The 13369-nt window shown below is 43.0% G+C and overlaps 1 protein-coding gene across 1 annotated transcript; it reads left to right on the top strand.

Annotated features, from left to right (window-relative positions):
• Window positions 1–11793: 11793 nt before the first annotated feature.
• Window positions 11794–12486, top strand: LOC146182776 (uncharacterized). The gene has a single exon (XM_084608279.1). The coding sequence runs from the start codon at window positions 11794–11796 to the stop codon at window positions 12484–12486; it is 693 nt and encodes a 230-aa protein (XP_084464405.1).
• Window positions 12487–13369: the final 883 nt, after the last annotated feature.

The following is a 13369-nucleotide window of genomic DNA, read 5'->3' as shown; positions in this document are numbered from 1 at the left end:
ACTCGAGACTTTATGTCGAGTATTTTGTCAATGAGTATTTAATAGCGCTGTAAAAGCTAGGAACGTCTGCATAGTAGGTTGTTTGCTCCTGTTCAGGAGCACCAAGTTCTCGCTTGGGCAAGATCGGCTAATATGCTACAACTGCATGCTTTCGCATGATGACGGTAGTAGCGTGCTGTCATTCCGCGACTTCAAAAGGCTTGCAAATTGTGTTGTTTGGCTTCAGTCAGTACCGCGTGGTATTATGTTATAAGTACTGAACAATTTTTTCCTCAGGCATTTCAGCTACATGCAAATCGTGGCCTACTTGGCCAGTGTGTCAACGTGAACAGTTGTAAGATTTATACACTGTTGTGTAATAAATTATTTGCTGATATAAATGCCAATAACGAAACATGCTTTCACCAGCGAAATAGTCAGCACGAGCACGCAGAAATTGCGGAGAAATGCGAGCAAAATGTTAAAATAAAATTTGCTGTTTCTGCAGACCTACTACATAGTGCAGTGGTATTTATTCTTGTCCTGTGTAGAAACAGAGAGTTAATGACGGTTATAGAGACAACAGCATTTTTTCTATAACCTGAGTCGGAGTCATATGAGAATATTCACTTCAGGAAAATACTAGCGTTGTCCGGCTATTTTTCATCTTTCATTGTATGGCACGCAAGAAAGCTGATAGCTGAGATATATGATGTAAAACCAAATTGTTGCTGCGGAGCAAAGCAGTTTCATAATGGCTCAGGTGGTGCTAAAGATGCATGTGAAAATAAATGAATGAATCTATATAGGTTACCTGTTGTGATGCAATGCAAGGCGGCATATAGTGCATTGAATATTTTTAAGATACAGAGCACATGAAATTTACGCGTAATTTTCATTCAGGGGGTCTCCTATGTGGTCTTCAGAAGGAAAACAAGGTGCTGGTGGCCCCTGGCGATCTCAAAAAGTGTAAATTCTGCAAGGTAGGTAGAGACTGGCCTATTTAGCAGCTGTTACGTCCGCAAGGATCGGAAGTGTGAAGGTGTAGTAAATCCTGAAATCAACTTGCTTCTTTGTGTGATGAAAAAGCCGAAGCAAGGTTTCTGTGCTCTGCACTATGCATATTCTTATAGGTTCCTATTGCTCAACAACAGGTTTATTGAAGCCCATTTCTGGCTGGCTGTGCTAGGCATTTTGTCACACTTCACTATTCCCCACTTGCAGCCTTGCTTTGAGGTCATTAATCACATGGTATAAGAAATGTGCTTCAAACGTTTTGCTAGAGAATTGCACTCTCTGTATGAGAAAGGTTTCCCATTTACACCCAAGAAACTTTCATCTTTCATGGTTGTATATGAAGACTTGTTACTTTGACTGTCTGGTATTTTCTTTTTTGCCCTTGTGCCTGAGTGTTCCTCTTTGTGCCCGTAGCAAAGCTGTGCGGTAAGCATCGAGACCTTGATTTCACTTTAAGTTTTCATTTTGAAGAACCACGAGACAGGCTGACATTTGTACTTTTCGACTTTTGGCTTTTTGTACTTGATTTCTTTACCTTGAACTCACTGCATATAGTGCAGAAGTTATACATTCCCATATTTCAGTATGTATGCATTAACAGCCTGTGTGCCTACTGGAAACATCTAAATGTACACAATCAAGTTTTTCTGTTCAACCGACCCTGTGCACAAAGTTCACAACAGCAAAATAGTAACAGGCCCTTCCCAACTTTGATTGGAAGCAACAAGGGCTTTATGAGATGCCATTAAAACAAAACTTTTGTTTCAGTACTTCCATTTTTTGACTGACACAATGCAGCAATCAGTATTGGGAATTCAAGATACTTTGTTGGGCGAGTTGGTACTTATTCATTATAGATATAAACAGCGCGAACACGAAAACAAGGGACACGAAACAAGAAAGCCACAGGACATGCGCTGACTCACAACTAAGCCTAAGCCGTTTACTCCAAGGCCCAGAAAAACAAACATGAAGAAAACGAAACAGTCACGTGAAAAACCCCTGGGTTCACCTGCTGCATAAAAATTACTTTAAAAAATCACTTAAAAAAGACACCTCTTTGCTTCAAAGATCAAGAGACGTCTTGCTGACACACTTATTGTCCGTTGAAATAAAATATGCTTCCACTATCTCTCTCGTTATCTTCTCTTTGTGGCGATATAAAATCTTAACACTGTCAAACTTAGGAGTGCACTTCTTCTTCTCCTTCTTCATTATTTTCTTTCTTGCCTCGGTTTTCTTGCCTCGGTGTCAGGCAGGCGTCTGCCCTATGTCCAGGTTACACGCTGGTATGGTGCGACGGTAAGTGGCTACCGGTATAACTTGCGCGTTGTACAGCACAGCTCTGGGCTTGTATTTCCCTTCAAAGGTGACCCTTGCTTTGTTCGAAGTGGCGAACTTTCGGTTCTCCAGGATTTTGCTCTCTCCGCGAAAGCTTCTCACCTTCCTTCGAAGGAATTCGGTGGTCTCCGGATTGGCCACAGTGATGACTCCGTGTACCACGATGTCCTCACTTTGCTTTACATGTCCACGCAGGTAGAGGTCTTGCGCTTGCGTTCGGATTGCAAAGTCGCCGACCAGTCTGTCTGCCGCATGGATGCTCGACGTGCCCACGATGATCAAGCTTTGGTCCGGGGACACTGTGAGGTAAAAACTGTCTGCTTCGCCCTCCCCGACTCGCTGTCGTAGGGCTAGGCCCAACTCGCCGTGTTTCAAGTTATTCAAGTTTGTGGCCGTTTGTGGTTTGATGATTAGCACCACGTCGTCTCGTCTGAATCTGCACAGAAACTTGGGCTTCCATGCAGCTCTGACTTGCGTTGGGCCCCAGTTGCGCGCTCACCGGGTGCTGAGTCGGGTTGCGCGTGGCGGCCTCCGTGTGCTGACGGGCCTTCCTTGGCGCGCTGGCTTGGAGTTTCTGGGCTCGCTTTTCAAAAGCCCGGATCACATTTTCACTGCAGGCTTGCTCTTGGCTGGTCTGCGGCAAGGTTGTCCATGTCATGCCTTCCGAGTCATAGCCGCGTTGCTGGTTGGCGTTTGCCATGTTCGCCAGGAGCGTCCTTCCCGCCTTGGGACGCCAACGTTCAGCCGATAGTCTGAGTCATGGCTCCACAACGGATGGGAGCAAAAGTGCCATGCAACGAGCCATAGCAACGAGGTAAAGAGGGGGAAAACTCCTCGAAAAAAAAAAAAAGAGGTTCAGCAGCAGGCGCTCCTCGCTTGCTCTATGAAAACAGACCCACTAGCACAGGGCTCGTAGCCCCACAAACCACGGAAAAGCGATTTTGCAGCGTTCCGCAGTGCGTGTCAGCAAAGTGGCACATCGTTTCATGTATTTCCTCCGTGCTCTAGCAATCGACGCCAGAGAATTGATACATTTCCACTTATCGCGGAGCGCACAGCAAGTGCCGTTGACAATTTATAGATAGCCTCGTCAGTTTTTGTTGCACGATTTCTTTCCTGGCATCAAGTGCCTTCTATAGGCACGGAACGCCTACGGATAAGCACGAGTAAATATTACGTTAAACATAGATCGACTTCTCGCGTCACATACATAAGGCGATCAGTGCACGAGAACGTTCGGGGGTGCTTGATCATGGCGATACGGGGTTGGGACTGGTAGGTAGGTCCACGACCTACAGTAGGTGGTGGGTAGGTCACTGCCGCTTGCAGGGTGGCTATTCTGCCACCATATCTTTATCTGCTGGCGTAGGGCGTCATGGCACACCCTGCCGTTTCGGTGGTGGACGACGGCTGTTGCCGACGCGCGTCTTTTTCCTCTTTTTCTTTTTCTTCTTTTTTTAACTTTTTTGGTTCACAGGAAGGGTAAGGCGCAGTATCGGATTTCTTCGTAGAAAACTGTCAGCAACTCCTTCTCATGTAAAGCTAACAGCCTAATACCCTCATAAGGCCCATTCTTGTGTACGGTAGCATTATTCGGAGCCCTCATCAATCATACCTCAGCTAAAAATTAGAAAAAAATTCTAGATAGGCCCTTCGTTTTATTTTCTCCAGCTACGCACGCCACGATAGTGTATCATCCATGCGAAATAAAGCGGGTATTCCTACCCTTTCTTGTCGGCGACGCGTAGCTTCCATATAATTTCTATACCTTAATTCTTTATAACGGTGGAATCAAAATTGATACAGATCAGTACATCAAGGCATCATATCATCGTTCGAAGAGGTTAAATCGTGGGAAGTGCATCAGACCCATCCCAGCTCGATGCGACGCGTACAAAATTTCTTTTTTTCCTTTAGCTAATAAAGAATGGAATAGGCTGCCACCTGAATTTATGGACAATATCTGCCTTGATATTTTTCTTAAAAACATCGAGTCATATTTTGAGAAGCAAATGGTGTAACAAAAAATCGTTCCTAAAATGTATTTCGTTATTCACTGCGAGTGTTCAGTTTAGGATTTTATCTTATTAGTACCTATTGTCTAACGTGTTCCTTTATTGTGTTGCTTCGCGGTTCTGTTTTCAGTGCTTCATATGCGACAAATTCAATGTTCGTTATAGTGTTGCAGTGCGTATGTTATCCATTTTTTGTGTGTTTCTGATGTTTTTTTCATTTTGTATAACAGTCCCATTCGTTCACCCATTCCTGTAAGAGCCTAGCAAGGCTTACTGTATGCTTAAATAAAACAAAGTGTCTGTCACACTTGTTTCTGTGGACCCCTGACCCGCGCCATAGGGTGAGCGAGGAGGATGGGAGCGAATGTGGAAAGAGAGAAAGAGGAGCCGTAGTGGAGGGCTACGAAGTAATTTCGACCACCTGGGGATCTTTAACCTGCGCTGACATCGCACAGCGCACGGACGCCTCTTCGTTTCGCCTCCATCGAAACGCAGCCGCCGAGGTAGAAACCGGGTACTCCTGCACAGTAGTCTGGCGCGTCTTACCACTGCACCCTATAATCCTCTTCTGTCCTGACGAGGCAGAGGAGATGGCTTAGCTACAGAGCCAGTAGCTGGCCCGTGCATTTTCTTTTCATTCTTCCTTCATTCGCAACAACATATGATCAACTTAGCTGTGACAACTTGATCCTCGCGCTTTTTAAGCTCGTTCTGCTAAGAACGTCATCATCAAATGCGCGTAAGGGAGCAGTGTACGACGATCGGCTGAATTCTTCTGATTCTTCGCCGCGTCAAGCAGGCGTCTCGAGATCTGCAGGCCATGCAGCGCGTGACACTGCGCTCGATCTTGGACGGCGCACGCTACGAGAATTGGGCCCGTTGCGTGATCGTTCGCCATGCGGCCGCTCACTTTCCGCGTCGCAGCTTACCACACTTGAATAAGATCCCTGAATCGGTACAGTTTTGTCGGCGACAGCTGTGTGACGACTACCGTGGTGAAACGATAAAGCCGCTCGACATGTTTCTTTTTCTTGTTTGTTTTGTTTGTATATTTAAGTGTATTTTTAAGTAAACGGTAATTCGCCAAAAGCAAAGCCCGCTTGCAGGGTGCTCATTTGGTTAAGTGCTCGCATGCCTATCGCACCTCGCCAAATACCGAAGCAGCAGTGAATGTAGTTTTACATACATATACATACACACATCGGATCCAGAATTAGCTTTGTATTAATCAAACAATCAAGGGGTCGTTTAATTAACTTAAAAAGACATTGAAATCAACAGCTTAGTCAGTGCTCAAAATGCAACTCAGATGAGCTCATCTTTGGAACTCAAGTTCCTAATGGCCCTTGATACATCTTGCCCCGTTTAGTTCCAGGATTTTCCATAAATGTGATATATGTCGAAGTAAAAGTGAAGTGAACATTGCACATTAAGAAAAGGATATCAAGAAAACAAATGAAAGATTTTTCAGATATACACGCACATCACCTCGTCAACTGAAGCATAAATAATCGCCGTGAATAAACGAAAGTGAATGCAGATAGACGATACAAAATTGATGCTCACAACCTTCCTTTCACATACGTAGAGTGTGCTTTCATGGACACCTGCCAATTAATTGCAAGAAATGATTTGTGGCTGCTCGAAAGGCCGACTTATAAAACAGCTGTCAAGTGGAGCTTTATCAGCTGTACGAGCAAGCTAACGCACTTATTAGGTTTTCGTGTTTGATGACACGTTATTAAAGGTGATGGCTTTCTCGACAGCAGCTAATATTTACTTAATTGCACAGCTTCTTGAATGTTTTTCTGCATATGCAGTGCACGAGAGTATTCCAAGTGTGCATAAGTACTCACTAGAATGAGGAGAAGGTGTATACACAGAATAAAAAAAAACAAACATGGGTTGAGCATGAGCCTCAGTTCACAAGCAAACATTCCAACAAGAGGATCAGTCTTCACTTGGACAAAGAGAAGTCTTCTTGTTGAAATGTTTGCTTGTGAACGGAGGTTCTCCCTCAAATCTTGTTTTTCTAAACACAAGCAGTAATTTCTTTGTGCCTCCTGCACCTGATATCAGATTGCCTGTTCTCTTTAAAGCAAAGGATTTTCAAAATTTAAACCCAGCTGCACATTTTGTTGCATCCTGCTAAGCGCTAAATAAGCCACACACTCTCAACAACAAGTTAGCTCTGAAAGGTGTCACAATTAAACTGCTTGCAGTGAACTTGCACACTTGTGTTAAGAAAGTATTATTCCATCCATGTCTAAACAGAAGCGACATACTGTAATTGACAACGTGTCCAAGCCCGACATATAGTTTTCTTGAAACATATTGCTTTCAGCACCTTTCTCACTTTTTCAGTTTACATCTTTTGAAGCTAAGTAGGCAACAGCAGCAAGCATAGCATTGTTTGAGTTGCGTGAAACGATAAATGATCATCAGGTAAGGAAAGAACATGAGATATGGCAGCTATGTGTCATAAAGCACAAGTACATATTATTAGTTGCTCTACAGTGCAGCTTACATGAAAGGCAAAACTACTTACCACATATAGACAAGGTAATTAGCACAGACCTTGGCTGGAACATAGTGTTTCCACAGTCACTGAAGTCCCACTTTATGCTTTCACTTGAGGTTGACACATGAGTATTATCTATCAATGTTTAATTTTTAGAGTAGTGTTTTCATTCTACAACTTCGGCATTGCTACGATCAGCTTGCAGTGAGCAGGAACAGTGTTGTTTTCTCATAGGAACGCTAACTCAGACATTATACAGAATTATTTTTATTGCAAACCAGGGAATGATAAACTAGTTTTCTCCATGACAGCTTTGCTCTGTTGTTCTGTGTTCTAATCTTTGAACAGCTATGACAAACACACAAAGTGGATCTGCCCTCACTTTAAGCAAGGAGCACAGTGCCATTCAGCGTCAAAGATGTTATTTTCTCTTCAAAAAAGATTAGAATACATATCAGTCGTGCAGTTAGACACGGAAGACCAGGAAGCATACTACTAGAGCATATTTAGAGCATAATATATGGTATTGAGAGTAAAACTGGAAGGACCAAAAATAAATTGATAAGTATAACTTCTTCCCACTACTTAACTGGTTAGGGCATAAGCACCTAAATGGTTACAACCTAATCATGACTAAGCATGGAGTTCGAGCTCAGAATGGACTGGACTACCCTTTCTTCAATCTCTAGATTAACAAAAAAATAAGGGCAGTAATTTTCAGTGGCCGGGCGTACAAGTCATTTCGTATTGCTATTCTGGGCCTACCCAGGGCCCCACTATATGATCTACATCAAAAACAAATACAGCAGCACTATCTCCGGTAAAGTATAGAACCCCCTCCCATCTAGAGGCTGTCTTCCCACTTGCCTCCTGCCCCTCGTCGCCCCATCGACACACGCGTTGCTAGTCAAATTCAATTCAATTTTTTTTCCAGATTGTTGTGGTAAGCTGCCTGGGCTAAAAGCTGCAAGTAACCAGCTTGATGAGGCCCAGGCAGTCATTACAAGGCAGGCCAGCATGCAATAAAATATTATACACACATATCAAGAAGCAAATATACATTTTTTTTCATGTCTTAAACGCAGGAAACCAGACCAATAATGTAAGTAATGCAATGCAAACATAGGTCTATCACAACAGCATCTAAATATCAGTTCAGCAAGCAAAACAAACTAGCAGAATATATTCTTAGTATGACTGGAAAAAAAAATGAATGCAGGTAGTGCATACTTTAACAACGCTTTAAGTGCAAAATTATAACAGAGGCCATGAATGCAAATAAGAGAGAACTTTATAACTGCGGAAAATACCATCGGGTTACATGATTACAAAACACTGAACCAGTGCAGCTTTAGTGGACTGATTTATGTTTTTGAATTTACTTCAAATTGTGGGAAGAGTATATTCTAATGTCTGGAGCCTATAGCCCATGTGAAAAAATGTCATTGTTACGTGTGTTCATTAGACCTCTAGTTTCTTTAAGCAGGGTGGAATCTTTATCATAGTTCTCAAGCTGGAAGGAAAATAATATCACAAAAAACCTCGAAATTCATACATATTTTACTACATTATACTTCCAGTATGGGCTATGTAACCAACATTTGCTATATGAAGAATGGCTTACATTTGAAGGAGATAAATTTTTTCTTTGTTTTTTTTTTTAGCAGTTGTGAGCCAAAGTAAAGAACAATAATTCATATGCTAGATGAATAATGCGTTATATATCTGAAGTTTTATTTTAGAAAGAAGAAAAGTATGGCAACGAGAAATTGTCCCTGTCACTGATGAGAGCTTATTAGTTAACCTCTACACATGCGAATCCCAGGTCCACTGATTCCTTCCTTTGATGTGCTTCCACGTGTCATTTATGATTATATTCTGCCAAGAACAACAAAGAAAGAGCTACAAAGCCGCTATGCCGAAGGCGATTGGTAGCTCGGATCAGGAGAGGACGGGAGATTCTGGTTCCCACGCTTTGTACTATGCCAGAGTGATGTTTCAACTGCTTCCTCAGGCACTCTGTCGCCTCATCAAAGAAGATAAGGAGAATCCCCATATCCCATTGCACTCAGTTGTATTATTAGAAAGACACCCTTGTTAGGCAGGTACTGGAGGCATGCATGTATGTGAGAGAAGATCTGCAGAATCACTACTGCACAACAATAACATACATAATAACTGGGAAAAGTTTGCTGCACTATCACCAAAGTATTGTTTTACAAATAAACACCAATCTCCATCAGCAGTACCCATGCAACGGTCGTGAAAATCCAAGCACAAAGAAATGTCAAGGGGACGAACTACAGTGTAATAACTTCGATCAAGCGAATCTTTGCTGGGCCTAACAAAGCCAACAGCAGAAGGTTTGAAGAAATTGAACTAATTTTCTGAACGATATACGAAATGCAGAAGAGGTTGACAATAAACTGATGGGCTTGTATAAAGATGCATGAAGCCTGCCATTCTTCATAAATCATTTTAAGTCAAGAAACCAAGATTAAATAAAATGTTCTACTCTCTGTCAGGTGGTCGGGTGGTAGTGAACGTGAAAAGAGGAAGAGGTGCATAATGAAGGGCCATAAAGTAATTTCGACCACCAGGATATATTAAATATGCAACTGACATTGCACAGCACACGTATGCCTCTACGTAAATGCGCCTCAATAGAAACGCTGCCGCCAGCAATCACGTTTACTCCGGAACAGTAGCCAGGCATCTTAACCACCGTGCCATTGCGACGGGGCACATTATATATTTTTTATAAGCTAGATTTTGGACAAAGGAACTGCAGTATACTTTTGGGTGGGCACCTAAATATAATAAGATGAAGGTCGCACAATCTTTATTGAAGGTTAAGCGGCTGCACGTTTTGAAGCGATAGCTTCATTTCGTGAGGTAAAGCCAAGGTCAATGTGTGTTTCCGATGACCTTCAAACAGCTTAAAGGTCAAGTTGGAAGTTAAGCAGCTATGTTCCCACCAAAGGTCAAACGTTAACTGACCTGGAAGTATATAGCTTAACGCGTGAGCAGCTGCGTGGCGATACACGAGGCGAGTTTCTGTCGCAGCCATGCCACAGACTCACAGGAAGAGGAACTAAGCAGCTGTGCTCGTTACGATCATCGGTTGCCGCATCTGACGATCCGGAGAACATTTCGCTATGAGCTGAAAGCTTGTGGAGGAGAAGAAATTAATGGTCTAAAGCCAAAAGTGCATCTTGTAAAACGCCGCCGCGATGATGGCCGCTGGCACCACCGCCGCTTCTGCGTCCACACGCTTCAGCTATGGCGCCTGTCGCTTCACACTAGGTTTAAATCACTAAATCACAGCCAATTTTTTTCACAAGGTTACTCTTCAAGCGGTCGGATGTTTTGAGCACAATATGTAAATCTTTCCCTGTAACTCCCTGAATTGGTGGCTAGCCTATGCTAATATTGTGTGTTGGTTTAAATGGAAAGGGACAGTATTTGTCACATTTTTCTGTGGACACCTGAACTGCATATATAGAGTTCGTCCTCCTGCTTCTTAAAGGTGAAATGAATGTCAAACTGAGGCTTGCGCAAAGACTCCACTTTACCTATAGTGAAGCTTTCGCTTAAAAGTAAACCGCAGGGAGTATCCTCTTTACCCCCTCCTCCCAAACCCTATGCGAAGCGACCACGAAATTTGTAGCGGAACAGAGCGAGATGTGTTCAATAGGCTCCATTGACTACGGCCGCTCGAGCACAAGTTGGATTCGACAGATTTTGGGTTTCAGTTGGAGTCAACAGTATTCGACGAACGGGCATCGAGGATATCAATTCTTGTGTATTGTGTGTTCGCGCCGAAGTTACATCATTCACAATCTTCACTATTTTAAGCTTATGTTCTTGACACCTCAATTGATTTTGCTCACATTGTACTAGATTTTTTAGAAAATACTGTAGTAGGTAGAATGCCTAAAAACTGTATCATGATTAACAATACACTGTCAATCAATGGTAACATTCGGAGGATCACGAAATAAATAAATATCTTTCTCGAGCACTTGATCCTTACTTGAGCTGTATTGCAAAAATGCAACTGTGTGACGTACGAGTTGCATTTACAGCATTTCCGTATTCATACTGCATGCACATGCATTATACTCCAACGTACGCAGCCAAGACTACACGGCCAAAACTTATACTAATGCGTGTCGAGGTCCTGGATGGGCTAGTGACGTAGCTATTCCGGCAGCAAGAAAGACATATCCACTTGCCGAGACTACAGTGCATGCGAGAAAACCCCACTCACAGACAGACAACATTAACGAAGCATAACATAGTGTGTGCGCGAACGAAAAGCAAGCCTCTTATCCCTTCTGCTTTTTGCAGTGTTAAACGCCTATACTTCACAACACGTGCTGGAGCTGCCTTGGACTGCGACGGCTAAACCTGTCTGCCTGGTCACAGCAGATCATCGGCGATTCCGGTGCTTAATCTGCGTCCAATCGCCGTGGGACAACTGTATTCCGCTGCCTTTAAAACGGACAGCATTCCTGGGACTGCAGTAGTTTGGCAGCGGTGCGCGAACGAAAAGCAAGCCTCTTATCCCTTCTGCTTTTTGCAGTGTTAAACGCCTATACTTCACAACACGTGCTGGAGCTGCCTTGGACTGCGACGGCTAAACCTGTCTGCCTGGTCACAGCAGATCATCGGCGATTCCGGTGCTTAATCTGCGTCCAATCGCCGTGGGACAACTGTATTCCGCTGCCTTTAAAACGGACAGCATTCCTGGGACTGCAGTAGTTTGGCAGCGGTGCGCGAACGAAAAGCAAGCCTCTTATCCCTTCTGCTTTTTGCAGGTGAGCGACTGAACTTTTTGTTGCTTAGCCCATAGTGTCGTTGCGCACTGCTGCCAAACTTGAATTTTTGTGTAGTGGTTTTTGTCACTCTTGTGCCATGTCGAAAGATAAAGAAATAGCGAAAGCACTGGACGATTTCAAACGTGAAATGAGAGCTGAGCTGCGCTCTGTCAAGGATAGCCTAAAGTTCTGCAGCGACACTTGTGACGAGACGAAAGTTATCAGCTCTGAAATAAAGGCACTAAGAAAAGAGCTTAGTGAGCTGGTAAGCTGCAATGAGAATTTGAGAGCCGAAAACAAACGTTTGGCTCTAAGGGTTGAAGAACTTGAGCAGTATGGTCGCCTAAACAACCTAGAAATCAAGGGTGTAAAGTCAGATGTTGAACCAATCGAAGTGGTAGAGAAAATCGGCGAGTTCATTAATGAAGAAATTTCTTCCATTGACATTGACACGTGTCATAGAATCCCCACTAGCCGCAAAGATGAAACCAACATCATAGTCCGCTTTGTGAGCCGAGATAAGCGCCAGGCATTTCTTTCGAAGGCCAGAAAGCATGGGCTGTCTAATAAGGAGCTTGGCTTCACAGAAACAGACAGCGGCCGTATCTACGTCAATGAACACTTGACCTATGCCAACAAAAAACTGCTAGGAGCGACCATTGCTCGAAAAAAGGAACTCGGCTGGAAATTTGTGTGGACGAATGGCTGCAAGATTTTCGCACGCAGGGATGAATCATCTGACACAATCAAAATCTCTGCAGGATCTGATCTGGCTAAAATGGCTAATTAGGTGTTGACTTATCTGATAGCTGGACTGATATCTCATTGACATGGACAGCCCATTCCATTGCATTCATTGTGATACACGATGCTTTAACAACAAGTTTGCCACTTCCATGGGAAGATTCTCTGGCATACATATTAACGTCCGTAGTATGAAGAACAAACGCGACAGTCTTGATGAGTTCTTTGGGTCATTAAATGTGCAGTTTGATGTGCTTTTCTTTACCGAAACTTGGTTAAAATCTCAAGATGATCATTTGCCGTTCATGAACTACCGGCATCATGGGCTCATTCGCCCAAATATGAGAGGTGGTGGTATTGCCTTGTATGTGAAAAACTGTTATCCACAGTCTGTACTAGAAGACATTTCGATGATAGATCCTAATGTCGAGTGCTTAGCTGTGTCACTGTCCGATATCATTGTGGTTGTGATATACAGACCTCCTGCTGGGAAAAAACTGCATTTTTTAAAGTTTCTTGAAAGTTTACTGCTCTATCTCGCCAATTTCCGGTTGCCTTTTGTAATAATGGGTGATGTTAATATTAATCTAATGCATGATGATTGTAACACACATGAATTCAATAACATTATAGCATCTTATGGTTGTATAAATGCTATATCTATACCAACTAGAGTTACCGTTGATACAGCTTCTCTTTTGGATGTTTGTGTCACAAATACGATGTCTCCTCAAACGGAGGCTGGCCTGTTATCTTCTGAAATTAGCGACCACATCCCGATTTTTTGTTTTCTTCCTATGAACCACAATAAAATTGTATCCAAAAGCGCCGAGAAGGTAACTAGGGATATTAGTGAGACAAACCTTTTTAAATTTCGAACTCTAATCGAAAACACTAGTTGGGACAATATATATTACATATCTGATGTC

Source organism: Amblyomma maculatum, chromosome 7, assembly GCF_055883805.1.
Source record: "Amblyomma maculatum isolate TAMU_Amacu chromosome 7, ASM5588380v1, whole genome shotgun sequence".
NCBI lineage: Eukaryota > Metazoa > Arthropoda > Arachnida > Ixodida > Ixodidae > Amblyomma > Amblyomma maculatum.
The sequence above is the reverse complement of the archived record's forward strand: the minus strand, read 5'-3'. Positions and strand labels throughout refer to the sequence as shown.

Coding starts and splice junctions, on each gene's coding strand:
- LOC146182776 (XM_084608279.1), top strand. CDS start 11,794: ATGTCGAAAGATAAAGAAATAGCGAAAGCACTGGACGATTTCAAACGT.